This window comes from Puntigrus tetrazona, chromosome 20, assembly GCF_018831695.1.
Source record: "Puntigrus tetrazona isolate hp1 chromosome 20, ASM1883169v1, whole genome shotgun sequence".
In the NCBI taxonomy this organism is placed as follows: Eukaryota; Metazoa; Chordata; class Actinopteri; order Cypriniformes; family Cyprinidae; genus Puntigrus; species Puntigrus tetrazona.
The window spans coordinates 13,510,616-13,538,526 of NC_056718.1; the positions used below are offsets into that span (position 1 = coordinate 13,510,616).

Consider the following 27,911-nt stretch of genomic DNA (forward strand, 5'->3'; position numbering starts at 1 on the left):
GTACATTACAAAGAGCTCAACCCATTTTATAGCATTTTGACTGTAAGGGTAAAAGGGAAATGTTTTTAATGTGCATATGTGCAATTAAATATTTTTGGCAGATTTGCACCAGAATTGTTCAGTAACATAAAGGAGAATATATTATTTTCTTTAATTGTAAAATTAATTTCAGCCACACCACTAGGGGAAGCATTCTCCAAGTTCTCGCGATTTTTGTAGTAGTGAAAGAGCACTGTCGGCGCTTACTGCAGTGTTGCCATGTCTTTAGAAAATGAACGGAAATTAGTTTATAGACGAGTAAAGTCACTAATTACGCTTTCCCAACATACATTTACCAAAATATTTTTTGTCTTAAAATTTTAAATTAAAATTGATTGCTTACTTGAACTTACTTTGATCAGAGAATATGCATATGTTGGACACTTAACATCTTGTTTTAGGAGATCTGGCAACAGTCTCCAGTCAACATGGACTGATTCAGCAAGCACGTGGACGGGCAACGCAACACTCTGAAAACTGATAAAAAAAACTGTCCTTTTGAGAGGACCGTCTTTGTGACTGCTATTTATTAAGATTGACATTAAATTGGTCGGCAACCTCTCAGTTTGAGATTATCTGTGGGCGGCCTGTTTGCTGTTAATGACAGGAGTCGTTCTTCCAGCTTGAGCTAAACTCTGAATGCCTAGCATCGATTTAAACGTACACATATAACCGCTAGCTTTATTTTGTAACTTACATTTTTTTCACTGACGTTAAGAAAGACCACAGCGATGCAGCGGACCAACATTGGCGTCAAATGTTTTATCTGCGGGGAGACGTACGGACACCGGGTTTGTTTCTTTAACTATTTCTGTTTGAAGTGTTTTAAGCCTAAAATGTGTTGTTCTCCTTTAAACAGGGTTCGGCCACTTTACTACTGTAGCTTCAGATACTTGAGGAAAAAAAACACATTAAATATAGTTTATTTTATTTTATATGTGGAGGATAGATATATCGAAGGACCCGTGGCCTGTTTCATTAAACACGTTTACCAAATAAGTCAGGCTTATTTCAGTTAGTTACTGTAAATTGGCTTGGCTTGTTTGGTTAACTTTTTTTTTTTTTTTTTTTTTTTTTTTTTTTTTTTTAATTTAACAGCCTCCTCACCCTTTTGCGATTTTTATGTCATAGACTTGAACTATATTATTCGGTAATTGTTAGTTTGTTGCAGCTATAACAGGGCGAGGCACTATATATATATATATATATATATATATATATATATATATATATATATATATATATATATATATGATTGATTGGACCACACCAGCGAGTGCAGAATGAGTAATCAAAAAAAAGCTTTAATATATTAAATGCATTGCAATACTCAGTGGAGAGGAAGTTCAGAATAAATACATTGCGTGAGAACAATTATGAGCTTTCGTCTATGCCTCTCAGTACTTGATGAAACATATTTATGTCTATACTTTGTTTTTACAGTATATGGATATGCACATGCATTCTTATTTCCACCATGAAGCAATCGAGAAGATAAAGGGCAGGTATGGAGTTACGTTGCTCTGATTATCATGTCTTTCTCTGCAAAATAAGGTCATTGGAAATAAGCACTTTTGTTGTTGCAGTGAACAGCTGCATAAGTGCTGGGCCTGTGATGTGACTGTGATGGGACTGCAGCAGTACAAGGAGCATATCACCCTCCCCAAACACAGGCATAATTTGTTTAAACTTAAACATAAAAGACTAAAAAGAAAACCTTTAGACGTGAACTACAATACCGAGATGACCGATGATGAAATGAAAGCCCTTTATGATCTAAGACGGCAAAATCAGTGAGTATGTTACCTTATATGTTAAATGCATCTGTCTGTGTTGTTAATAATGCGTGCTTTTGGAAAATGAATGCTGGATGAATTCGCTGTTTTTATTATTATTGCTTATTATTCTGTTTACAATAATTAGTTTTTGTACCGGATCTAAAGATTTTTTTTTTTTTTTTTAAGATCTAGGTCAAAAAAAACAGATTTGAAAAAATGTTATATCTGCCATCATGGTTTCCTTGAACAGGTCAGTGACTTTACGTTTGAAGTCATTTTAGGCTGTAAAGTTCAGGCACATTATGACTATGTCTGTGTATGTGTTCTTTTAGCATGAACTTTTGTCTTTGTTGTAACAGGAGTTCGACAAACACATGCACAGTGTTGTTCACCGCCTGGCAGTTGAGCAGTTGAAGGGCAGGTATGGAACTAAAAAGTGTTTGTCATGCTCTGTTTTTAAAAAAAGTTCACACAGAAATAAATTATTTTACTATTTACTCATCATTGAAAAATGGACGGTAAAGGCTTTTCTAACCTTACAAAATGTTCTTCTTAACTTTCTATTCATCGTATAATCCTGAAAAAAGACAGTTTGAAACATTAATAATGATATGAAATGCCTATTTCTTAAGCAAATAAAATAAATGCAGCCTTGGTCAAGCTTTAAAAAAAAAAAGTAACATTCTGCTTAATACGTCTTTTTGACTTCTATGGAAAAAAGACGCAAGAGTAAGTAAATGATTACAAGCTGAATTTCATCTTAATTAACGCAATGACAATTACATGCTTTTATCACAGCAAACAGGAGCATAGGTGTTGGGCCTGTGAAGCGACTCAGACGGGAATAGCTGAGTTTAAGAAGCATATTTCCACCCAAAATCACAAATTGAAGCTAGCGGAATTTGTAAAGAATAGAGAACTTGGAAACAATACAGTGGACTACAGTTTTGAATTTGATGAGCTTAAAGACCTATGTGCCCAAAGAGACCAAGAAATGTAAGTTCATTGTCAGCCCATTCATTATATATATATATATATATATATATATATATATATATATATATTTTATTTATATATATATATATATATATATATATATATATATATATATATATATATAATATTTATTTATATATATATAATATTTATTTATTTTATATATATAATATTTATTTATTTAAATGCATTTGTGGTAATAGCATAAATTTTTGTGCTGTAAGACTTGTTTCTTTCTTGTTAGGTTTATGAAAAAAAGAGAGAAAATCGATAAGTGGAAAGAAACAAAAAGGCAGAAAACAATGAAGTTCATTGAGACAAAAATCAAGCATTATGCAACATCTTTAATGATGAATAATGATTTAGAAGCTGAGCAGTTTCCACCACAGTACCATTTCCTGTCTTTTTGGGAAAATGAAGATGACCATCCAGCATCTACCCAGCATAACCAAAACCTGCCTACAGAGACACAAGAGAGCGCGCTTGATACGGACGGATCAAATGAGCCGCCCGTGAAAAGGCCTTGTCTCGAAAGACCATCAGAAAATATTCCCCAAGAAATGTCTGCTCAGGGCACTCTACCTAACCCTGGAGGAAACAGTACAGATGTTTCTGTAAATGATGTGACTCCAGAAACTGAGCTGCCGTGTGCCCCAGGACTTGTCCAAAGCGTGACGGAGACCAATATACCCCATTCATCAGCAGCAAGGGGAGTTTGTATAGAAACTGGGAGTGAAGCTGCTGTACTTAATCCTCCACTACACACTGGTTTCAAAAAACCTATGTTGAAAATAAAAAGAGCAGCATCAACGAGTGAACAGGGCACGACCAGGTGGATAAATAATTTGCTTAAATTCTTTGAGACTCGATTTGTGGTTTCTACATGTATTTCCGCTTTGATTTAAATTAAAAATTAAGTTGAATTGAATGAAGTACATCCACACGCAAAAGAGTACACAGTTTGCGTTCAGCTGATACTCTCCAAAATGGTGCTACGGTGCAGAATCGTTGAATAAAGTTATATTTGTTTTCTTTCCTTACAAAAAGTATTCTCGTAGCTTTGTAACAATGTGGTTGAACCACCGATGGCAGATGGAGTGTTCTGACAATGTCTTTCATACTTTACTGGATGCTAGACGGAAATTGTTTAGCGGTAACTGGAACAGTCACAACAAACCTTTCAGTTTTCATCCAGAATATAAACAAATATGTTCCAAACAAAACAAAGCTTTTACAGGTTTGAACCGGCATGGGGGTGATTAATGACAAAATGTTCATTTTTGGGGTGGAGTAACCCTCTAAAAGTCGTCTTAATATCTTTTTTTTTTGCTCTAGAGAATGCATGAGTGAACAAGAACCAAACACAGATTCTATGCCACCTTTATCTGTCCTGGCTGAGATGTTCACAAGCCAGGCTTCGGAAAAGGATTTGGAGGTTGTTGAGAACGTTCAGCCTCATACTGCTCGTGTTCAGAAAAACAAATCAAACGAGTGTGAGACGGAACGGGGAGAAACGTCACAGGAGCATCACAGCAGCAGTGTTAAAGCCATCTCTTGCAACGCCCATAAAACCAAGAAAAAAACCAAAAAACAAGTAAAAGAGTTTTAGAGTGATGTGTTTAACATAAATATCTGAAATTCATTAAAGTATATCTTCGTTTCATTTATTTTACAGGACAATTTGCATGTTCTGAATCCTGAGAAAAACAAAATATGCAGGAAAAGTGAGTATTAAATTTAATTGAATTATTTTTATTTAAATTATCTAATGCGAATGCCTATTTAAAATTTTATTGGGAGAATAAGTGAAATATTTTAAAACATCCTTGTTTTATATAACACATTTAGTCATGAATTATTTAGTTAGTAACTGATCATTTATCTGCGTGTATATTATTCTCAGGAAAAGTGAATAAGCTGATATCGCTGTCTTTGAAAGAAGAGGAGTTAAGCCGCTCTCTGGAGAATGTAGGAGAGGAGCTGTTCCAGGCGTACTCCACCCTACAGAACTCATACACTGAAGTTCAGCGTCTACTGGCTGTTAAACAGGAGGTACATGGCTGCTCCTCAATCTGCATTGCAGGCTATTTACATGCTTCATGAGCAACTTTGCTTATAGTAAGAAAAAGATGTTTTCCCACTTTTCTTTTTGCTAGCCAATTTATATTGCAATCGTACACTTAAAATATATAATGCACTGTAATGTATGTACAGTTGAAGACAAATTATTAGTTCCCTATAATATATTTCATTATTTTCTTTTAAATAATTCCCAAGTGCTGTTTTTACAGAGAGAACATTTCAACACAGCATTTAGTTTATTTATAAGCAAGAATAAAAATGTAAATTGAAAGGCTTTGAGGATTGTATGTATATAATGCACACTAATGCAATAGAATATTATTATACAGTAAGTTGTACAACGAATACATTGTGTAATTTATTTATTTACATTTGTTTGAAAATATTTTATACAATGTAAATTTCCTCTGTTGTCAGGTAACATCAGAAATGGCCTCTCTCAGGGCAAATCGCATAAAGATTCTGCAGGACATGAAAGGTAAGAGCTCTTGTAACATCTTTAATATATATGTTCAGTTCTACTCATTAACTGACAGCATATTCCTACTTAATTTTTTTTTAGGTCTGAGATCATGCATAATTATTGTTTGTGCTCGAAATGTTTTGTCAGATTCCGGTGACCAGCAGGAGGTGCTAAATGATTCTTGACAGGATTGGTCTAAAGCAACCGAATGAGCTTCACAGAGCAGCTGCAACACAGGACCCACTCCCAGACGTACTTCTGTGTGAAAGTATCGCATTGCAAAGCCCATAAAGTCATCCTTTTTATCTCTGATTCTGGCATGAAAAACATTAATTTCTATCTCGACATGTTTAAAAAATGTTTGCTTGCCTACAGTTTTGAAAAAAGGAAATGCAGAGCTTCCAGCCAGCTAAAGTTTCAGGCCGCTTAAAACATTTGCACTCAGAGCGCAACAACCATTTTATTCACCGGAATCTGAATAATATTTTAATGTTCAACACATTTGGTTGGTTTTATCATTTGCATTCTTGTTTCTCCAGCACAAGATATTTTGTTCATATTAGAGGTTAATAATATGTTGGTCATTTGCTTGCAGTCAATGTTTGCATGACGAACATCTGTTGTACTATTATGTATTGTTTGTTCATGCTTTGCAAATCATGGTAAAAACTGGAATAGAACGGTTCAATGTTAAACTCTTTATTTAAATTATTTACAGTTGCATTGCACCGCACAAATTTTTCCAGAATGGGTTCAGATGAGTTATTTTAGGCATGACATTGTATATAACATTCTGTGATCTTAAAGGCATAGTTGAGCACTAAATTGTTTTTACAAGGCCTAAGTGAGCCGTGATAGGCCATTCAGTAGCTCCTCATCAATCCAATTTGTTTTTGACCAGGATTTGGTAAAGAAAGAAGCTGCAGTGGTGTACAGTACAATTGATAATTGATTCCGATCATTCTCCATTTAATAAAGGTTGAAAACAGGAAAAGACCACTGCATTTCCACCAGGCTGACCTCTTACATCCGTGTCTTTAAGCATACATGGTCAGTTGAAGCCACTGTGTATATAGTGTAGAAAAGAGGGACTTGTTAGCGTGTAAACAGCAGTGATCAGAAAGAATAATGCAAATATTATTAAAAAAAACATGCTGCTTGTAAATCTTTATTCTTTTAATATTCAATAAAAAAAAATCCTACTCACCTCAAAAACATTGAGCTTGATAATGCCATCTCCATCTCTGTCAAAGGCTCTGAATGCCCCTGTACGAGAATCTCTTTTACTACAAGTATCTGATTTCTACAGGTTTTAATGGCGGAATGAAAGTAGCAGCACTTTAGAATAATGTCTGAATAAAAAAGACCATCACACTTACTGAACATTCCCTCGAGGCGAACTAAGCAGCTAATGTAGCTGTCGAAATCTAGCTCCATGTGTTCATTGGCGTATCGCATACAAATAATGTCATACAGCTGATTGTTGAGCTGAAAACCTGAAGTACAGAGAAATATCTCAGGGATCGGACCAATGAAAAGGCGCATATCATCAAATTAGAAAGTAAATAAAGACGTCTGACTGCCTGACCTGCTTCAGTGAGAGCGTTCCTCATCTCAAAACTGCTGATCGTACTGGATTTGTCCGTATCAAATCGTGTGAACACCAGCTGAAACAAATATATAAACCATGATTCTATGGCTTTAACTAATACAGTCTATTACAAAACATGCTTTATAAAGGCAAAGACAATAGCGTACCTTCCACTTTTTAATCTTGTTCCATAAATGTTTAAACTCTTGCAGGTTTAGGTGGCCTGTCCCATCAGTCTAAGGTGTCATGGTTAAGTTACATTTCTGAGCCTTTGTTTGACACATGCCATTATTTATGACAAATTTTGAACTTTAAAACTATTTCTGACAAATCATCCAGTCCACAACGGGCTCTGTTCACATGCACGATGCAAAAAATTTCAATCTGCAGAAAAAAGGGGAGAGGGTGCATAGGTCCTGTCCGAATACCCACACATGCAATCTTTGCACCGGTCTGCTTAACGTATTTCCTGTATTTGGCCCAAATGTTTAAGTTGACATGTGAACCACAAGTCTGTGTAGAACATTTCATTACCCAATGGGACATACTTTTGCAAGTGTTTACTGAGTTTTCTTTTGATTTTCAATACTTTGCATTTTAAAGTAACTTCAAATTATTGTTGTTTCTAATTAAGTAATAAAGGACAAATAATATGAAAGTGAGTGAGCTAGTGTTTGTGCATACAATATATAAATTATTTGGCCATAATTCACAGTGAAGAATACATCCAGAAGTGCGATCATACTTCTGCAGCTCTCCAGACTGAAACCCTCTGTTTTCAGCTCTTTATCTGAGAAAAAGAAGGACTAGATCAGTGTTTTTCAACCCTGGTCCTGGGGACCCCCCCCAACAATGCACATTTTCTGTCTCCCTTATCTGACAGGGAGACACACAAAATGTGCCGTTGTGGGGGGAGCCCAGGACCAGGGTTGAGAAACACTGGGATAGATTATCAAAACCCTCCAGACAGACATAGATCAGGGAATCAGTAGCAGAAAATACAATTTAACATACGTTTGGCAACCACTCTGTTAAGGACAGTTCTGAGTTCATTGGCATTAATCTGCATGTCCTGCAAAAAACAAAAAAAAGTAATTATATGAGAAGTGAACGTGGCATTCAAGCTTGCGTTTTCATAACTGCACTCACATCTCCAGCTATCTGCTGAAAAATGGCTCTGAACTGCTTTTCTTCTTCAGTCTCCTCCTCCTCAAATGGCTAAACATGAGAAATAAGAAATGCTGAATGTTAATTAAATTAGGGGACATCCTAAAATGTGTGCATGTCCCTTTAAATAGTTTACATGTATTAGGTTTACAGAGCTTAATCTTTGCTTATAAGTGGTCTTGGAGATTTTACATTTTCCCTTTTCTATGGCTGTTGCAAGTAAAATTACATCACAACAAGGCTGTATTGTGGTTATTATTATTACGATTTTGAGTGTCATTATGAATTATAGTTTTGACATATTGTACCAGCTCATGCTGTGCACATGCTGTTTGTCATTACTGAAGCAGAACTGAAGACGAAAACAGAGCTGCATGTCTACAGCAGTGCAGCTAATTAATAGAACGTCACATCAATATGATTTTTCATCTCCTTTTTTATATTTTTGATCCATCATCTGTCATGGGCCGACAATGAATATCAAACAGAAAAGAAATTGATGGAACATCTTAATCTCATTTCCATATTTACCTTGATTTTCTTCTTGACATCCGTCTGTTGAAAATAGAAAGAAGAAAGTAAAACATTAGATATAAAAATAGCTTTTTTATTCTCTTTTGTGATTATGGAGAGGAAGAAAAAACTGAACTGCGTCATTTTTTTCGGTTACAACAAATTAATGATCTACTAGACTAAACCACTTGACGTAGTGATTCATAGACAAGAACAGAGACAGGATGAAGTATGTGGTGCCACTGAACATGACGGACAGACAGAGACAGGTGAGGACTCACCACAGGCTCCACCTCGATTTCTCCATCTATAACCCTGAGAGAAAGCATGCAGCTGTCAGCCAAACGCATGAACATTAGGAGGTCAAGAGGTTCCTTTAAAAACATTTGACTGTACTTAAATTTTAAATTTATAATAGCTTAACTCACACATGTACATTTGTATCCGATAATATACACACACACACACACACACACACATATATATATATATATATATATATATATATATATATATATATATATATATATATAATATGTTGTAAAAATTATGTATTGGTAAGTGACTGATTTATCACGTCCAATTAATCTTAAGACTCACTCTGAGGTGCTCCTGTTCTCAGAGAAGACTCTGAGCAGAAACTCAGACTCCTTGTGAGGATCGAAGGTGGATGGAATGATGACATACTCGCCCGGTTTCAGGCAAAAACGCTCCGTCACCTCACGCATGTTGACGTAAGACTTACAGCGAGCTGTAGAAGCATTATACAGGAAGAAATCCTTTGGCAGCTGTTGTTGGTTGCCCTTCATCTGAAATAAGTGAAATAAGGATAGCAAATAAAACATTCAAGGCAAAGAAATGTGTGACTTTATATATATATATATATATATATATATATATATATATATATATATATATATATATATATATATATATATAAAATGATCAAGTTGTTACTTTTTATTAGTATCCCAGGCAATTTAAAAATAGTATTTCAAACCTAAAATCACAACTTAAATTTAATGAAGTACTGGCGATCAACAAAGATGTTTAAATGCAGTCGCACTGAAATGTGATCATCATTGCAGTCTCTTCATGACGTAGTCATACCTCTTTAGGAACCTGAGAAAGACAGTGGGTAAAACAGTGTTGAACTGAAACAGCAACGGGTTAAATGAAAAGGTTTATGTAACTAAACAAAAAACAAAAATAGACCATTTAGCCTTGCATAGTCTAAAACGTAAGATTTCAAAAAGGGGCTTTCACACCAGTGCCATAGAAGAACCTTCCAGTGAACAGTTCTCAGTTTTTAGTGCGATGAACAGAATTATAAAGAATGTTTTGCACATTTAAAAGGTTCTATGGGTGTCAAAAGTTCTTTATGGAACCATGATTGCTAACATGTATCTACTGTATATTGAAATATTCTTTGTACCGAGGGTGTCTTTAGTTGATCGCACCTCATAGATGGCAAACCCAATGTTGTACAGGGTGGCACCTGAGCAGCGCTCTTGTCTTCTGCCCTTCTGCATTAATGCCACCACCACTGTGCAGGTCTTCTCTTTAGCGTCCGCCTCCAGAAGAACCAGGCGGAACTGAGGGTTTGTCCAGTATGTATCTGTGACCAAATGGACAGAAAGCTATTATTGTGAAATTTCCAAATAAATAAATAATATAACTACACACCATAAACACTTCCATTACTAGAAATGGAATAAAATCTATCTGAAATAGAATAATATATAAAAAAGGCAAATCTAAAAAAAATGATATATAGTATATATAATGTGTAATCCACAACTCATACAATATTGCAAAAAAAATACTAAATACCCGGAAAGTTTCTGCAGCCACCAGCAGAGCAGCCTTTCACCCATCGGCCCTCGTGCGTGGTCACATTCCACTTAAACATCTGGTCTTCCTCAAGAGTGTCTGGGGTGAGATTACAGATCTCCAGTTTGGTGAAGTTCTTCTTGAACTCTTCAAAACACATCCTTGAGTGAAGAAGAATGAGCAAAATGATAAGAGGTACCAGCTTCCATTTATGAGTATTAAATGAAGGATGTTCTAAAAACCTAGGGGACCCGTAAAGCTGTGAACTGACCAGAACTCCCCTTGCTCTGTAGGCCGGAGTCTCTCTTTGTCTTGCTCAGATGTGGCCAGTGCAGCCCAGTCATTAGACTTACAGGTAGGAGGGGGGGCAACTCCCCAGGGGTCTCGCACACGAACCAGACGGATCATTAGGTCTTTACCATCCTTACGTTTACCCTGTGAACAAGGTTTTAGCTATTGCATTGAAAGATGCCGCTGCCGCAAAGGCCAGGGTTAAAACTAAAACCATATAAAAAACATTTTGTAAATTTAAATTTTGTAAATAAATTGTAATAACATTTTTTATGTAGTTACCTATAGACATGATTTTAAAAAATAATAATAATAAATAAAATGAAAATATATAATAAACTATAAACTATAATAGTATCTAAATTATACTAAAATCATACTGCTAGTTAGTCAGATACAAATGCTGGATTACATGACAAGCCCACCTGCTCAACTCCAGTGACTGAATATGCATGGCCTGTCACAAGTCCAGATGCTGTTTTAGTCCTTTGAGCAGTTGGAACCAAAACCTGTGCAGAAGCAGGAAATTGGAGTCACATTAATGTCACAATAATGCAGTATTTTTTTAATGAAATGTTTCATTATGTATGTTATTTCAGTTAAAGATATCATTAATTAATATCATATGAGCAATGAGTTGGGCTGTGATTTTGTAATAGTTCAGTCATTTTAGAATTTTACTTCACTGTTTATTTTCGCTTCATCAATAAAATAGTTCAAAACCTACCTCAAGCAACCAATTTCACATTTTGACGCAAATAAAACATAGTAGGGATTCGTTCCTAAAAGAATCATTGTATCTGAATGAATCCAGTTGATTACATTAGCTGCATTCAAAATCTGTGAGACAAGTATTATGACCAAATTTATATTATTCTTAAAACAGATCAATTACACACTAATTACATTTGCTGCCACTTACTGGCATATCTATGTAACCTGGAGAAATACTGAGTGAAGAATTCCTAGCACTAATGCACAGAATGACAGCCGCTCTGAAGTGTGCAGACACAGACAAGTGGAGTAACAGTAAGCTCAATAGTTAGCACATTTTAGATACTGCACACACAGAGAAGCATCAGATATATTTAGCAGCTGGTTTTTAACCAGAACAGCATCTAGTTAATTTAGAACAATACGTACATCTATGGCACAACTCATGAGGGACCCTCTCTTCAGAGCCTTTCTCATGATGTTGTACAGCTCCTTCGGTGCCTCTGTAATCTCATAGAACTCAGTTACTCCTCCAGTGAAGTCCTCCATGGCTTCCAGTGAGTTTCCTCCCTTTAAAGCCTCATAAGAGCCGTGTAGTCTAGGATCCAGAAGTCAAACCATCACATTTAGCACACTGGACTGATTTCTGACACGCACTAAGCATATATAGAAAAGCATACACGTGCCTGCAAAGTATTATGGTGTGACTGTTTAAATAAACAAACAAAAACTTACTTTGCATATGCCTTCTCCAGAAGAGCACTCCAAAATTCATTCTTCTGCCCAGACCTGGTGAACACCAACTGGTTTTTGTATGTAGGAAGTCGATCGTCCACAACCACATCCACCCACTCCCCATAGCGCCAGAACTAGAAGAACATGCAAAGAACAAGTTAAGTTTGTGCTTTATTCATCAGACTGTAAAGCGTGATCCAGTTTTGACAGTCATACCTGGAAATGGAAAATGCCAGCATAGTTTTCAGTGAAGCTCTGGTCATGAGGAACCACCCTCTTCAGAACTATATCATTAAGGGTCAGGCAAGCAATGGCAGCCAGCAACCAGCAGTCTCCTGCAAAAGTCAATATACCACCAAAAATTAGGTTTTAGCATTATATATACATTATATATATATATATATATATATATATATATATATATATATATATATATATATATATATATATATATATTCTATTTATTTTATTTTCAACATAGAAATGTAAGGTAAAAATGTATGAATTTGCTCAAAGTCAAAATTTGTTGGTCATCAGTTAAATTTAATCATCATACAAATACAAATAAAAACAGAAATACAATATTAGCGATATGGTCATACAAATATAAATAAAAACGAAATAAAGAAATACAATATTAGCAATATTATCATGTATTAATTGTAATACATTTTGAAAAATGCCATAGTTTTGGATTTCGCTCAGCATCAGTCCTCAATGCACTTCAAGATATTAGATATCAAGATATCACTTCAGTTAGATCTTGTATAATATCAAATATTTTATGCTTGAAATATAACACATTACACATACGTTGTACTTATTCACTTTCGTTATTTAAAATAGTGGACTCCGTTACCGAAGTAAAATTTCAAAACACATTAAAGGTTTAAGTTTAAACGAACAAACAAAAATAAAATGAACCGAAAATCCGTTGGATATACAAATCTGTATACTGTACAGGTGCAGAGATGAAGGCCTTTGCTCTATGCGCCTCTTGCATGCACTGGATGCCTCTGTGGAACGCAGCACCGCAACACAGATACCACAGCAGACACTTTATTCATTTCTCCAAGCCTTCTGTGTCATGCAACCGATCTATTTTGGATACACTGAGAGGAAAGGAAATCCCTGTACGCAGGTCACAAGCAGGTGCTATGTAGTTAGATTACCTTTAGTGATCCGAATTTAAGTCACCTTTGGAATCTTTTCAATTACTTCTACATAATGATTGAATTATAAACGATTGACTTATATATCATCCCCATAAACATTATGTATTTGCACTTTCATACCCAGGTCTCCTTGGCAGATATCTGTCCTGTTGGCTCCCCCAAGAATGAACTGTGGATTACTACAAATTTCCTATTTAGAAAGAAGAAACATATATTTATAATTGTCATAAATAATATGCTACATGATAGCTGTATTTTTAGACTTCTACTAGCTTTGGAAAAAGAATATAACTATATCTGTGAAGTTCAGCAACACCACAGAAATTCAGCAGCTGTCCATGGCTCGTAAAGTTTGCTGGAACTTTGCTAGTGCGTTTTTTATGAGCTGCATCTCAAAAGAGGTCAAGGCACGATAACGTACAGTATGTAAATCCTTCTCATTATTTTAAAGTGTCAGTAAATGCATATGAAAATGCGGGAGTGACTTTTTGAAGCACCAGTCCAAAAATTGATTTAACGAACAAGCAAAGGCCTTGCAGGCAGTGTCCAGTAACCTGATTCTCTTCAGTATTATGATGTAAAGCTAGTAAATGTCCGTCACACATCACTCAAAATAAATAAAGTTACATGAGATGGACTGACAAAAAACACCACATAACTATCCTCTCAGAACACTAATGCAAATGACACATTTCTATTTCTAATAAGAAAATAGAGCCACATATCAAACCTACTGACAGAACCTTATCAGCTAGAGCTCTGCTTTATAAAGCACTGCCACAACATAGCATGCATGATTTGGCACGTCAGCTGCCAGAGCGTGCTAAACCGCAAACCGTGTCCCTAACACACACACACACACACTACAGAAACCCTGCCACATTATAAATGACATGCCTGCAAAAAATATCTCATGTCATGCTCATGATTGTTGCGTAGGTATATGAAACCAATTAAAAAAGGGAACACTGCAAAATACATTATTTTTTATGCGTGTAAGGGGGAAATGTATGGAGATGGTCATGCAAGGAAATAGAGTCACATTCTAACAAAATGGCAAAAATGAAATAAAACAATATTTTAAAAACACCAATAAATAAAAAATCAATTAAAATACATTTTTCAATTGTGAATAAGCCAGGTGGTAAATATGTTAAATGAGCCCATATTAGTGATCTCATGCACAGTGCCACCTTACGGTAGGTCACTCACCGACGGCCGCTTCCATTCAAGCTTTAGAGGGAACTTTTCACTGTAAAAGAGAGAGGAATCCTGGGCAGGGAACAGTGGGTCTTCAAACAGCACTTTCTTAAGTGCATATTTGTCTCTGAGCTCCTGAAAGTCCTTGAGACGCCTAGCATCTTTAACAGCCTCGTTGCGGCTTAAAATGGCTGAATAAATGTTTCCCGGGGCAGTAAAACCACTGCCCACGGTCTGTGGAGCAGCTTCAGTCAGTTGGACAGATGTTTCTGAGAACTTCTGTTCTTTTGCCATATTGCTACTTGATGACAGATGCCAAAGAAGCGATGAATGGATAGGGCTCAGTATCAGTGTCCGAGATAGCTCAGTTTTCTCTTAGTCCTTAATCCTTATTTCACTCCTCAGTTCCTTTATTTTCTGGTGGAGGCACACCCCTGGTCATGTGCACTGATAAACACTCAGGCTAAGGCAAATGCTCTACAACGGTTCACACACATGCTCACATGTGCTTGCAACTTTTTCCTGTTCCTCTTGGAAGCTAGCTCTATTTATAGGCCTTCTACAGGGACGTGAGGGTTTCTCTAATTCTGCCTGTCTAATGGGGGCATGATTCCCAGCTGGTGACCTCAGACATTTCCAATGCAGATAATGGGAATAACAGAGGCACGGTTAAAGATTAGTATTAGCCCTGAGCGCTGTACCTCAAACCTCAATGTATATATGTTTTTAGATATTTACAGATGAGCATGCAGGTGTTAAAGTTCATGGAAATGTAATTTCTACACTACTTAATATGCACTTTGCATATTTTATATACTCAGAAATTATATTTATCTCTCGTATCATATAAGAAAAAGACAAAAAATAAAAAGGCAATAGATTTAGCCTCTGTGTTAAATAAATACCCCATCACTGTACAGTGTATAAACAATTTTAACAATAAAAATAAATAAATAAATCCATCTTAGAGGACAGAAAGTTGCATTATGAATTTAGATGGGGTTTTTTGTATACCCATATCTCCATATAACCTATGCTAAACATATCAGATGCAATATCATATAATATATAAATACATTATATTTAATAACCTCTCTATATGTAGTGAATTAATACACAAAGGATGAACGACTAAACGTGTTATTTTCTCTCCATCGCTCATTGAGGGTTAAATCCTGAGAAGTGAAGGTGTCAGGATAATATCATCCAGCAGATGGCGCTGTGTGAACCTGGTCGGCTTTCCACTCGCTTTATAAACCACGGAGCGGTTCACACAGGAATAAGCAACAGCGCACCACAAAACTCGGAGCTGTCGCCATTTACTCGTAGCTTTTTCAGGGTTATCGGTGTTTCGTTAACGTGAGTCCATTCGTGTCATAATATTTAAGTGTTACCAGAGAAACGAATCGTTCTTTAAGGACTTCGGCGAAGAAGGCGAATATCCGGGAGTGTAGCATCCGCGGCTATCGGGACTAAATGCATCAAATCTTGACAGACAGCTAGCGAAATTTGTTTCTGTTTTAGCTGATTTTGCCGCCCGGGAAGTTTCTACATTTAGTTTATTTAATTTAACATTTAGCATATCGTCCAGGGAAGTGCAGTTCTCAGATCTAATAATCGCGAAGGCTCCGGAGGCCGCGGAGCTGCGCTGCTAGCTTCTCACTCGTGAGTCGGCAAAGGGGAAAATTGAACAGTCCTTTCATATCTGGACATTTGTTTTGGCCCCTAACTCTCCCCTCGACAGCTGCACGCCCGCACGGACTCGTATTGTTTGCGGATTTATATTTTTGCTCTCCTTGCCTGAAGATTTTTCTCCTCCGTGTCTCTAACTTCCAACGACTAGCTGCTTCCGGCGAGCTGGCGACGCCGCTCTTCTCAGGATCAACTAAAGTGAGGTAATTGACAATACGGTTCATGTGGTGGTTTTCAGCGCGTTGCAGTTGCTGTGTTTGTTTCTTTCCAGCGAGCAGGGAAGGCCGGTACTGTATATTTTGAATGCTTGAATATAAACCGGGGCCTGGTTTGACTTAAGGACAAGACTGAGGGAAGAGAAATGATGTAAACATCACAAAAGCGTGTGCTTGTTCGTGCCCTAGCAGCGGTTACGGTCTTGGCGGGTCTTGGAGGTCGCAGTTACCTTAGATTTAATGAAGACTGACACAGAGGCACTCAGACGAAAGTTGAAGTCATTCAGTTTCTGCTACTTAGGTTTATCATTTATTTGAAGTTGTTAGATTTTTAGTATTTTAGAGTGAATGTTTTGACGGCTCTCTTTCGTATGAGACTTAAAATCTATTATTTACATGGGATACAAATGTTAACCAGCAAAGTGTAATGTATTTTGTTTCCAGTTGTCTTCGTTAATTTTCAGGTCACAGAAAGTAACAAAACAATACATAAAAGAAATGGTAACACTTTACAATAAGGTGTCATTTGTTAATAATGGTTAATGTATTAACTAAGATTAACAAAAAAAAATTATCAATGCATTTAATACAATATTGGTCTTTGGTTATGTTATAGGTGTTCATTGTTTATTCTTGTTCAGTCCATTAACTTGTGTTAACAAACACAACTTGTGATTTTTAAATATCCATTAGTAAATGCTGAAATTAACATGAACTAAGATTAATAAATGCTGTAGAAGTATTGTTCATGTGTACTAGTGTTGTTAGCTAGTAAGTCATATTGTAAAGTGTTGTAATAAATAAATAATAATAGTAGTAATAATAATAAAAGTACAAATTCAATATTTTATTAGCTAGCTTTATGATTGCAGTCTCTATTTGAGAGACTGGCTGGAGGAGGAAAATTTGAATTTGTGACATTTCACTTCTTATTAAAAGTAGTAATTAGTTTTTAAATTGAATGCATATTTATACTGTTTGCTGTTTCTACTCCTTGTGATGAATCACTCTTTTGCAGCTCTCTGCCTCCTGCCTTTGAGGTGTGAGTCAGCCAGGCTGCTTCTGTGCGGGGGTTCAGGACAGGGCTGTCAGTTATCAGTCAGTAATGTCAGAAGAAGGAAAGCAGAGCGCCACACCTGCCCCTGCATCCACTATGGACACCAAGTCTGAGTCCACAGCCTCCCCTCCTACCGGCCAGGGGGTTTCATCTGTCTCTCCTCCAGTGTCCACGGTAACACAGCCTGCGCCACCTGCGACTGAGGATGAGGAGGAAGAGAGCGAAGATGAGTCCGAGATCCTGGAGGAGAGCCCCTGTGGACGCTGGCAGAAACGGAGAGAAGAGGTTTGTTCCAAGTCTTCCCGTAGCTTTGTATACAGAATGGATCAAAGTTTGAGAAAACATTTACTGATAAGGTTTCCCTCCTCTACAGGTTAACCAGCGTAACGTCCCAGGTATCGACAATGCTTATCTTGCCATGGACACAGAGGAAGGTGTGGAGGTGGTGTGGAATGAGGTCATGTTTTCCGAAAGGAAGAACTTCAAACTACAAGAGGTAAAACGCCTCATTTTGTGCCACCTTTGCTGTGAGAAATATTTGCAGTGACGGCTAGATGTGAAGTCTATGGCTGGTATTTCAATGATATTCTTTAAGAAAAGATGTGGGGTGTGACTTGGGTTTATGCCTCTGTTATATACCAGAAATGTTTTTTTTTTTTTTTTTTTTTTTTTAAGTTTCTTTCAGATTGTGTCAGATCTTGTCATTGTGATAGAAACTTATTTAAGATTAACATTTATGTAAAGTCCAGGACCAATGTTATTTTATTTATAAATTTTTTTTTAACGAAATTCATAGTTTTATTCAGCAAAGATGGATTCAAGTTGATAAACTGACAGTAAAGACAGTTTTAAGATTTATGTTTGAAATCAATTGTTATTTTGTACGCTATATTCTTAAAAAAATACAAAAAAAAATGTTGCAGTTTCCACTAACATTATTAAGCAGCACAAAGGTGTTTTTGTTTTGTTTTAACATATTAACATATTAGTGTGTGTGTGTGTGTGTGTGTGTGTGTATATATATATATATATATATATATATATATATATATATATATATATATATATATATATATATATATATATATATATATATATATAAGGAACATGCATTGAAGTAAATAAGGTGAGGTTTAATATCATGTTGATTTTAGTTGTAAGCAGTGTGAGTGAACTGATAGTTTGCTGCTGAATGTTTATTTAAACACGTGATGTGAGCCTTCTGGTGTGAAAGTTCACTGGTGATGATTATCTCCATACACAGCCACAGATTCAACTGTACTGCTTCCTGTGTTCTTGCTTACTAATATGTTAAACCTTGAATTAGCAATACCAATGAGTATTTAACCACGAGTGTTAGGACAGCTTGATTGCTTCACAGAATGAGTGTGCTTACCTTCATTTCTTGGGTGTAAGCTCCTTACATAAAGTTGTCTGACCTGTTTGCTACCAAGCCTTTATGGAAACGGCAATCTCGCTCAGAGCCTTCAGCTACTTATGAAAAGTATTGTAAAAAAATAAACGTTCTCTGTGGTTATGTAACTATCTCTTAAGTGTTGAAATATCTAAAAGGTCATTCTTCTCTTTCTAATACAGCATGCTTCACTCTGTCATTGCCTGTGAGCGCTTTTAATCAAACTTGATTCATTAATGCCTGGCATAGAGTCGTGGACAGCCATCTGTTTGGCCCGTCCACATACTGCGCTCCGCTCTGCTTGGCAGACGCCGTTAGTGGAATTCAATAAGTAATTTTAGAGGTTGAGTTTTGACAGGCTTTGCCGTCTACGCAGCTGATTGCATTTCCTATAAACACATGTGACTAGTGCAGTGAGTCCAGCCATAAAAAGCAATGCCGTTTTTCCCTTGATCCTTTTAATAAGTTTGTTATTGCATAATAAAATGATAAAGCGAGAGTACAGTATTATGTTATAACAACCTGTTATTTTTTTATCAAAGAGCTCCTTCAGGGTTAATCAAATTTTCTTCTTTTTTTTTATTTCTCAGGAAAAAGTCAAAGCGGTGTTTGATAACCTCATCCAGCTGGAACATGTGAATATAGTAAAGTTTCACAAGTACTGGGCAGACGTGAAGGAGAACAGAGCCAGGGTATGAAACGCAACATCAAAAATAGTAAATATCCCCATTTTTGGAGTGTAATAATTTTTTTTGTCACCCCCTTCAGGTTATTTTCATTACAGAGTACATGTCTTCTGGGAGCCTGAAGCAGTTTCTAAAGAAGACAAAGAAGAATCATAAGACCATGAATGAAAAGGTAACCTAGTATTCAGAGAAATGGACAAAAAAGGTGTTAAGACATAATGCACCTAAAGATGCATATGATCATGGTTTATCAGTTTGGCCCAAGTCATATTTGTTTTAAACTCTGAATTATTATCTTTGAGACAAGATGTATAAACAAAATGTTATATACATAGTTGGGATTAATGAAGTAACCTTATATTCTCATGGTTGTTAATTTTTTATTTATTTTTTTTCCTGGGAATCTTCTAGGCATGGAAACGCTGGTGCACTCAGATATTATCCGCCTTAAGGTGTGTGTACTTTTCTCTATCTCTCTATTATTTATTTTGTTTACTGGTAAACAACCTAGTATCTAATGTGGAAATCTAATTGGAAATCTTGGCTAAAATTCCTCATTGGCTGTTACAGCTGTCCATTTGTTTTGTTTTGTTTTGATGTTCCACTCTGCCTCGTAGAGAGATCCTATTACACTCACATTTCTCACCGTTCTTCCTTCAGCTATCTGCATTCGTGTGAACCTCCCATTATCCACGGGAACCTGACCTGTGACACAATTTTCATACAGCACAATGGACTCATCAAAATCGGCTCGGGTAGGCCAAAGCACGCGTTTCAGTATGACCGTTTAAACGTTGCACGTTTTATTATTGTGGCTGATGTTTTTTTCTTTCTTTTTGTAGTGGCCCCAGACACCATTAATAACCATGTGAAAACATGTCGGGAGGAACAAAAGAGTTTGCACTTCTTTGCTCCAGAGTATGGAGGTAAAACTAGGTTTTTAAAACCCATTCTACAGTTTTGTTTTTTATGAACTTAAGTAAAACATGTCTTTGTACAATTTTCTTCTTATCTTTTGTCTACTTCAGCTGTTGCCAATGTCACTACAGCCGTGGACATCTATTCCTTTGGAATGTGCGCCTTAGAGGTGAGTGCTGTTTATTGTTCAGTCAGCAGGTTATTGAACTGACCAGACCAGTGATTCAGGTTTTTCTCCCGCTGGTTTAGATGGCTGTGCTGGAAATCCAAAGTAATGGAGAGTCCTCATATGTGTCACAAGAAGCCATTAATAGTGCCATTCAGTCTCTGGAGGACCCACTGCAGAGAGTGAGTACAGTTTGTCGGTACTTCAATTATTTGCATTCAAAGATTGGCTATTGTTCAAATGGAGCCAGTCTCTTACACTCAGCAATACTCCATTCAGTTGATTAAAAATACAGTAAACATTTGAATGTTGTGTATCATTATTATTATTATTATTATTATTATTATTATATAAAATAATATTCCTAAAATTATCCTGATGTTTGGACTCAAACCAAAAAATGATATTGCAATTTTTATTTCTGAAATGTAATAATTGAAAAATTCTGTAAGATGAGATGCATGTGATATTTGAATATGCATATCAGCAACAGACTTTTCATATTATAAACAAAATAATTGGTAAAATCGGATAAATTGGTTCTCCCACACTAGTATGTGATTTTTTTTATTTATTTATTTTTTTAAACACGTATCCAACCAAATTTAAATAATTTATAAATATTCAGCAGTAAATTTGAGTCTCGCGGTATAGCTGAAATATGAATAATTATGCATACAGTAGCATAACACCATGTCTTAATTACATGCGACCCAACAAGATTCCAGCGGCACGCATTTATTGGTTTGCAGTGAGTTCACAGTTTTAATGGACATCTTTAATTTATTTCCAAGGTCTTAGGTAAACTGTTGTAGCTGTCAGTATGGCTGTAAAGTATCGCAGTATTATATTTAAACGTTTTGAACAGACCTTGAATGAAGCACATATTCCCCTGATATTACTATCATATAGTCTGTATGCTGTTCTTTCAGCCACAGTGTTGTGGAAATAGAAACACTTTCTAAATTCACGTGTCACAGCTAGTTAGAACAAAAACTCAGAATAACATGAAAATTATACCTTTTATCGCTCGTTGTGTCATGTGTAGTTAGAACACTGTGTAACACAACACCTGACCTCAACAATTTATGGTTAAATATTGTAATTTTTTTTTTTGCCATTACCATTTCCCGGTAATGACTGTGTCTGTAAGAGCCGATCAACTTTTCAACATAATATTATTCTTAATATGTAGGCCTATGTTCTAATGGATGTGAAGTGTCATGTTTCTATGTATATGTGTGTGTTTTAGGAGTTTATTCAGAAGTGTCTGGAGGTGGACCCCAGTAAGAGGCCCACAGCCAGAGAGCTACTTTTCCATCAAGCTCTGTTTGAAGTGCCTCTTTTGAAACTATTGGCAGCACACTGTATCGTCAGTCACCAGCGTGAGTCATGAGCTAATCTCATTATCATTCAGACATTTCATTTTATGTCAGCTTCATGAATGGAATACAATGAAGCTAAACACATTGAAACCATTTTGCCTTTTGGCTTCTAGACATGATCCCTGAAAATGCTTTAGAGGAAATGACCAAGAACATGGACCCCAACCAGGTCATTATGGAAAGGAAAGAGGTCCAACTAAAGTGAGTCTCCTCTTTTGATTCATTTGTGCCTTGTTTTTTGGATAAACTGTCTTCTGTAACCCTGCCTCTCGTCCCATCAGACTCTCACAGTTTCCTGCTTTAGAGCTTGACAAGTTTCTTGAAGATGTGAGGTGAGCAAAAAAATAATAATCTTGCCAATTTAAAAAAAAAAAAAAAAAAAAAAAGCAACTAGTTGGGTGAGATTCAAATGTTAAGAAAGCAGTCACAGTTTTTAAACAAGCACAAATATAATATTGACACGTGCTGTTGGTTCTGGTGATGTAGGAACGGGATCTATCCGCTGACTGCCTTCGGCGTGCCCTGCCCACAGCAGCCTCAGCAAGAGGCTGTCAAGTCCCCCATCGTGCCACCCTCTGTGAAAACGCCTACGCCTGAGCCTGCGGAGCTAGAGACCAGGAAGGTGAGAAATGGACTGATTTAAGAGACAGCGACCGACTGTCAATGATTAAGAATAAATCGGTTTTCCCACCTTCCCCCGCTGTCGATCAGGCCGTCTCTGTGTGGCGCATTACTACATGTTTACTCCCCTCTCAGACAAACCTAGATGGGTGGTTCTGTTCAAATCAACGGGATTTGCAGTCGTTTAACATGGTGTGTTTGTGTTAAACATAATCTCTCTCCTTTAAGGTTGTGCAAATGCAGTGCAACATCGAGCCTGTGGAGGAAGGAGCAAAACATCACGTAAGCCGTTTTCCTGTTTATTGATGGAATGTCGTTGAAGTCAGACAATAATTCTGTGTTTATATCTCCTCTCTGCTCTTTTTATAGCTGACCTTACTGCTAAAACTGGAAGATAAGCTGAACCGACACTTGAGTTGTGATTTGGCACCAAGTGAGTACTTTATCAGGCCCCAAACACACTACACGAGCATGTAAACTCTTCCAGCTACACAGCTTGATTTCACATGCCGTTGTGTTCTGAAGTGTGTCAGAATGAAGCACGAGTATGCGGTGCATTCTCAGCTGGAAGAGAAGCAGCTATAATGGGCGTCAGCTCTGGCCGGTTTTGTCTTTCAAGTCAAGTAGTTTAGAATCAAGAAGCTTGCTGAGGTGGATGAACTGTCAACACGTTTATAGCGAGCTACTTGAACACACTTAATTCAACACCGATGTTTAATACCAGCACAAAAATACAAGAATCTGTCACATAAGTGAATTACAATTACCATCTGCATCATTTGTTTCTGGTGTAATATGCTTGTTTTTGTTCTAATTTGCGACTTATAAAATAATTAACACATGGCACATTTTCCCCAGCAGCATTTTGACTTAGCACCAACAGAGTATTAGTGAAACTTAAGAATCTTGTTGTTCGTGCTTTAGATGAGAATGTACAGGAGTTGGCCGTGGAACTGGTCCAGCTGGGATTCATTAGTGAGGTAAGATGTTTAATTCAATGTTTGATGTACACTACCATCCTTCTTTTTTGAAAGAAATGACCTATTGTAACATGACGTCTTTACTGTAACTTATAAAAAAAAAGTTCCTAACTTCCTATTCATCATAATAAAATGCATCACTGCTTCATATCACCACAATAATGTTAAGGTGGACGTAGGTATTCCAGATTTGTTTTAATTTAATTTAGCTTGAATAATTTATAATTGGCACCCGGAATGAACCACTCACGTGTAATGCGCTCTGTGAGGAACCAGAAGTAAAATATATCGCTACATTTACATTTACAGTTACATTTAGTCATTTTGCAAACGCTTTTTTTTTTTTTTTTTTTTTCTCTTCAAAAGCGATTTACATGAAGCAATTCATCTTAAAGAGGCAACATTTAGGATAAATTCGAATCAAAAGAGATGAGTTTTGAGTTGTTTAAAGATTGACAATTTATTCTAAAGCACAGTCATCACTGGATGGATCTTTGCTTTGGTGTTGACAAAGATGCAACATGGACAGTGGAATAGAAAAAAAAAGCAAGATAGAGCCAAACTACTTTTAACTAGAACGCAAATTTTAATTATTTTTTTTTGAGTAGCGCTTCATATGTGTCCATGTTTAAATTTATTTTTATTTTTTTTAAATGGAAAAGCAGCACAATCAATCTTAAATTTGAAGCATTTTCTTTGTATGATTGCTAAACATATATGTATAAGACAAGTTTGTACAAGATGTAGTTGTAGTTTATGCATCTTTTCTGCAAAGATATGTAATTAACATTTACATTTGACATTTTACATCATGTTGACAACTTTAAATGTGGTGCACATGGAATAGATATTTTTTCAACTAGATGATTAATTAAAAAAAAAAGTTACTTGATTTGTGTTGTAGTTACATTAAGATAACTAGGTTACAATTGAGGTTTTTGAGATTTTTAAGCCTTTTATTGTGAAAGTATATGTATGTATGTATATATATATATATATATATATATATATATATATATATATATATATATATATATATATATATATATATATATATATATATTTATATATTTTTTCAATTTTATTTAACAACATAAAAAAATGAATGTTAGTATAGTTTGTCACTGACAGAAGGAATATTTCTGTTTACACCAGTTACACTACACCAGTGTGTTTTGATTTTCATAACCTTTACACTACTCCAGCACACTTTTGAAAACAATACAGAGCCCATTTTAGCTTAAACTCTGAGATAGCGTTTCAGTGTAAACGGACCAAAACTTAGACCTTTGGAAAAAGATGGCGTGACTGCCCACATTCTCTGCCCATCCTTGTTGACCGCGCAAACAATAACATGCTCACTGTTGTACCCATTGATATGTCAAGATAAATTCCCATTTGACTGTTCCAAGCACGCAAAAGCATCTGCAGTCCAAATAATAGGGAATCTGCCTATACACATATATGATTGTCATGTGACATGTGATTTCTAAAATGCAGTAAAAAATGCCAGTGTAGAAAATCGTTTTCATTTTAAAATGCAGTTTTGTAATAAGAAGGCAAACGGCTATGAATGTGATTATAATGAAACTGAACTCATCTGTCACAAGAAAGATTTTAGTATAATGAAGTGTGAGAATAGATTTTTTTTTTTTTAATTTTAAGGGATTTTTTTTTCTTGTTGGCATGGTTACTGTGTATAGCCAGTATTGGTGAGAAAGCACTCACGCACTATACGTTTTATTTAAACATTTGTCACCAGGTTCAAATTAGCAAAGCACTACTTAGTGCCAGCATTAATAAAATGTTTCCGATCAATAATTTAGTTGCTTGAGAAAATGTTTGCATCAGTGGTGATTCCTGGAAGGGTAAGAAAAGTATTAAGATCAGAAGATGATCAGAAGAACAGTCCATGGATAAGATGTACCCAGAAAGCAGAAATGAAAAGTTTCTCTGTTAATGCATAAACCAGGGCCAGACCTCTCCCAGAGAATACCACAATAGAGACTTGGCGCTCTAACAGCAGTGCAGATTAGCATACGGCAGCTTTCTCATCTGTACCACCATGGCTTTTTGTTAGGGAGTTTCTGCGGGTTCACAGCCATCTTTCTTCATTTAAAGAGATTTCCCTCCAGTCTTAATGAGCGATTCATGCTCTTTCTTGACTACAAGCAAGGACTTCTCTCACTTCTTCTCATTGGTATTGTCATCTGTCAGATTTGGCACTTTTGTAAGGAATGCTGCTGTACCATCTGTGCTAACTCCAGTATTTTTTCCCTTTTCATCGCTCTGCCTTTAATATCTGACCCTGCACAATAGTTAATTCATCTTTTAACAGCCACTTCTATACTAGGGATTCCAGTTCTTTTTTTTTAATCTATTTAAATCTATTTACATACGAGTATTTACTTATTTTTTTTTGTTCAGTATTTTTTTTTTCCTTTCAGTTCCTGCTTCCACTTTGTTGTAAACTAGGTTGTTTTTTGCTCTGTCAAGGGGGATCAGCCGCGTCTCACTACTGTGCTGGAGGAGGCGTTCTCTAGGTTCTACAGCCGTAACGGTTCTCTGAATCCCGTAACCGTTTCCTCATAGCAGAGGGTCAAATCTGCCAGCTCCTCTCCACCATCCTTTATCTTCATGCACGGGACGGGACGGGACTCTCTCATCACTCAGAGAATCGTGTGCGAGTTATGTAGGAAGAGATCAGAAAGCCTCGGAAAGAAAAGCACTCGTGCGCTCTGTTATTCACACGGCTTTAGGTGTTGGAAAAGTGTTGGCCGATGGTTCCCGTGTACATTTACTCTGTCAGTGTAGCAGTCTGCTTCTCTGTTTTAAAAGAAGAAAAAATGACTCTTATTATTTAAATCAGTATTACGAGCTGTATTTTGGAACGTTTTTGCTTACAGTATGTGTGGGATGGGTTACTTCTGGTTTGCACTTTAGCAAATCTTTTTTTTTTTTTTTTTTTCCTTTTTAGGCACATCACATGCATATTTCATGATCTTTTATCACACTTTCAATCATTCATGTATTCTGTTTTATTGTAAGAGGAATGCGTTACCGTGTTATTTTGAAATTACCAAATAACATTGTATTTGTACCTTTTAAGGCACACATTAATTGTGGTTAACTTTGGTCTGCAATGCAAGATCTACGACGACTGTGAAAGGAAGGGGGTTCTCGAAACAAAAAGCAAACAGATTATTTATCTATATGCGTATGGTCTATCTTAAAGCGTGTTTCACTTTCATCATTGTGGCGGCTGTTTGTTTTTGTTTTTCCTCTTTATTACCTGTGAATGTATACTGTAAGTTTTCATTTTAATGGTTTCTAAGCAAAGGGCACTTGATTTGACTTGTCTGTTTTCCCTGTATGTGACACAGTTATGAGTTTCGGTATAAAGAAACGCTCTCCAGTGCACCAGACATGTTAAAATGTGCCTTCAACAGACACAATCAATCCATGTTCAGAAGACCCATAGACTGACACAAACATTGTATTATTCCTTTTCTTTCATTGAGCAGATCCTGTAGTGTTTTCTTTGTCAACTGGTCTGCATGCTAGTATACTGTAACAATTTTTTGGCATATTTGGAGTATATTAAAAACTCTTGAGGGGTTTCTGGTGGTGCGTTTTTTTGGGGGGTAACGTCTCTTCAGTTTGCACCAGTTTGTTTTGTTGATGGCAATAAGTCTCATATTCACTTGGACGGTACATCAACACCCTCTGTTACAAGCAGCTCATTTGAAATTACGCATGAAATGCAGTTCAACAACTGAGAAACGCTAGATTTCTCCCGATTGATAATTGTGTTGCTTGTTTCTTTTTAATTACGTAATGGTTCGAATTGCAAATTGCTTCAGATATCAGACAGCGGAGTAGAAATGATGCCTGAAACATTGAAAAGCACACAACAATGTGTTTTGTTAATGCAGACCAGCGATGACAAATTTAAAAAAAAATTAAATGGATGATTCATTCTGTGCTTGTTTTGAAAGAAACAACATGCTTTGTATCAATTCCTCTTTCTGTTTGATCTGTCTGACGGGAAGAAACTATTGCCCAGAATCATTTTGAATTGCCTAGTTTGTCTCATGCAGAACATTCAGAAACTCATAACTGCTTTTACTCTGTTAAATCTTTTCGATTTGCACCGTTCGTTCATATAAAGATGAGATACTGAGTACTTCTATTCTTTGT

The 27,911-nt window shown here is 36.2% G+C and overlaps 3 protein-coding genes across 4 annotated transcripts; 2 read left to right on the forward strand and 1 right to left on the reverse strand.

Annotated features, from left to right (window-relative positions):
* The first annotated feature begins 293 nt into the window (after nucleotides 1-293).
* Nucleotides 294-6,573, forward strand: znf106b (zinc finger protein 106b). Its single transcript, XM_043219190.1, has 12 exons — nucleotides 294-830; nucleotides 1,483-1,544; nucleotides 1,626-1,832; nucleotides 2,004-2,067; nucleotides 2,177-2,238; nucleotides 2,616-2,813; nucleotides 3,058-3,645; nucleotides 4,149-4,407; nucleotides 4,489-4,537; nucleotides 4,717-4,865; nucleotides 5,313-5,373; nucleotides 5,506-6,573. Exons 1-12 carry the CDS (start codon nucleotides 771-773, stop codon nucleotides 5,541-5,543), a joined length of 1,797 nt encoding a protein of 598 aa, XP_043075125.1. The 5' UTR covers nucleotides 294-770; the 3' UTR covers nucleotides 5,544-6,573.
* On the reverse strand, nucleotides 6,042-15,658 carry capn3b (calpain 3b). Its single transcript, XM_043219183.1, has 21 exons — nucleotides 14,590-15,658; nucleotides 13,498-13,567; nucleotides 12,419-12,537; nucleotides 12,203-12,336; nucleotides 11,897-12,065; nucleotides 11,179-11,262; nucleotides 10,734-10,897; nucleotides 10,463-10,623; nucleotides 10,090-10,247; nucleotides 9,740-9,751; nucleotides 9,230-9,438; nucleotides 8,911-8,944; nucleotides 8,648-8,671; nucleotides 8,099-8,167; nucleotides 7,964-8,021; nucleotides 7,675-7,739; nucleotides 7,117-7,185; nucleotides 6,947-7,025; nucleotides 6,738-6,854; nucleotides 6,566-6,624; nucleotides 6,042-6,422 (listed from the first exon to the last, which is right to left on the reverse strand). Exons 1-21 carry the CDS (start codon nucleotides 14,869-14,871, stop codon nucleotides 6,396-6,398), a joined length of 2,163 nt encoding a protein of 720 aa, XP_043075118.1. The 5' UTR covers nucleotides 14,872-15,658; the 3' UTR covers nucleotides 6,042-6,395.
* A 175-nt stretch (nucleotides 15,659-15,833) lies between these two features.
* Nucleotides 15,834-27,897, forward strand: nrbp1 (nuclear receptor binding protein 1). Of its 2 annotated transcripts, XM_043219193.1 has the most exons (18): nucleotides 15,837-16,472; nucleotides 17,503-17,826; nucleotides 17,915-18,037; nucleotides 19,546-19,647; nucleotides 19,724-19,813; nucleotides 20,053-20,093; nucleotides 20,302-20,396; nucleotides 20,484-20,567; nucleotides 20,670-20,728; nucleotides 20,809-20,907; nucleotides 21,978-22,110; nucleotides 22,224-22,311; nucleotides 22,392-22,442; nucleotides 22,597-22,732; nucleotides 22,960-23,013; nucleotides 23,101-23,164; nucleotides 23,656-23,711; nucleotides 26,208-27,897. In XM_043219193.1, the coding sequence occupies exons 2-18, from the start codon at nucleotides 17,590-17,592 to the stop codon at nucleotides 26,301-26,303; spliced, it is 1,608 nt and encodes a 535-aa protein (XP_043075128.1). In that variant the 5' UTR covers nucleotides 15,837-16,472; nucleotides 17,503-17,589; the 3' UTR covers nucleotides 26,304-27,897. The 2 variants fall into 2 exon arrangements, with proteins under 2 accessions (XP_043075126.1, XP_043075128.1); XM_043219191.1 differs by having other exon boundaries at nucleotides 15,834-16,472; nucleotides 20,302-20,567.
* The last annotated feature ends 14 nt before the right edge of the window (nucleotides 27,898-27,911 follow it).

Excerpts from the sequence above, each read along its gene's own strand:
- capn3b (XM_043219183.1), bottom strand. The coding sequence starts at position 14,871 with ATGGCAAAAGAACAGAAGTTCTCAGAAACATCTGTCCAACTGACTGAA. Across the intron at positions 13,568-14,589 it reads TTGAATGGAAGCGGCCGTCG|GAAATTTGTAGTAATCCACA; the intron begins GTGAGTGACCTA and ends CTTTCTAAATAG. Across the intron at positions 7,186-7,674 it reads GTATGATCGCACTTCTGGAT|ACTGATGGGACAGGCCACCT; the intron begins GTATTCTTCACT and ends ATGACACCTTAG.
- nrbp1 (XM_043219191.1), top strand. The coding sequence starts at position 17,590 with ATGTCAGAAGAAGGAAAGCAGAGCGCCACACCTGCCCCTGCATCCACT. Across the intron at positions 17,827-17,914 it reads GGCAGAAACGGAGAGAAGAG|GTTAACCAGCGTAACGTCCC; the intron begins GTTTGTTCCAAG and ends CCTCCTCTACAG. Across the intron at positions 19,814-20,052 it reads ATAAGACCATGAATGAAAAG|GCATGGAAACGCTGGTGCAC; the intron begins GTAACCTAGTAT and ends GGAATCTTCTAG.
- znf106b (XM_043219190.1), top strand. The coding sequence starts at position 771 with ATGCAGCGGACCAACATTGGCGTCAAATGTTTTATCTGCGGGGAGACG. Across the intron at positions 2,068-2,176 it reads ATCATGGTTTCCTTGAACAG|GAGTTCGACAAACACATGCA; the intron begins GTCAGTGACTTT and ends TTGTTGTAACAG. Across the intron at positions 4,866-5,312 it reads TACTGGCTGTTAAACAGGAG|GTAACATCAGAAATGGCCTC; the intron begins GTACATGGCTGC and ends CTCTGTTGTCAG.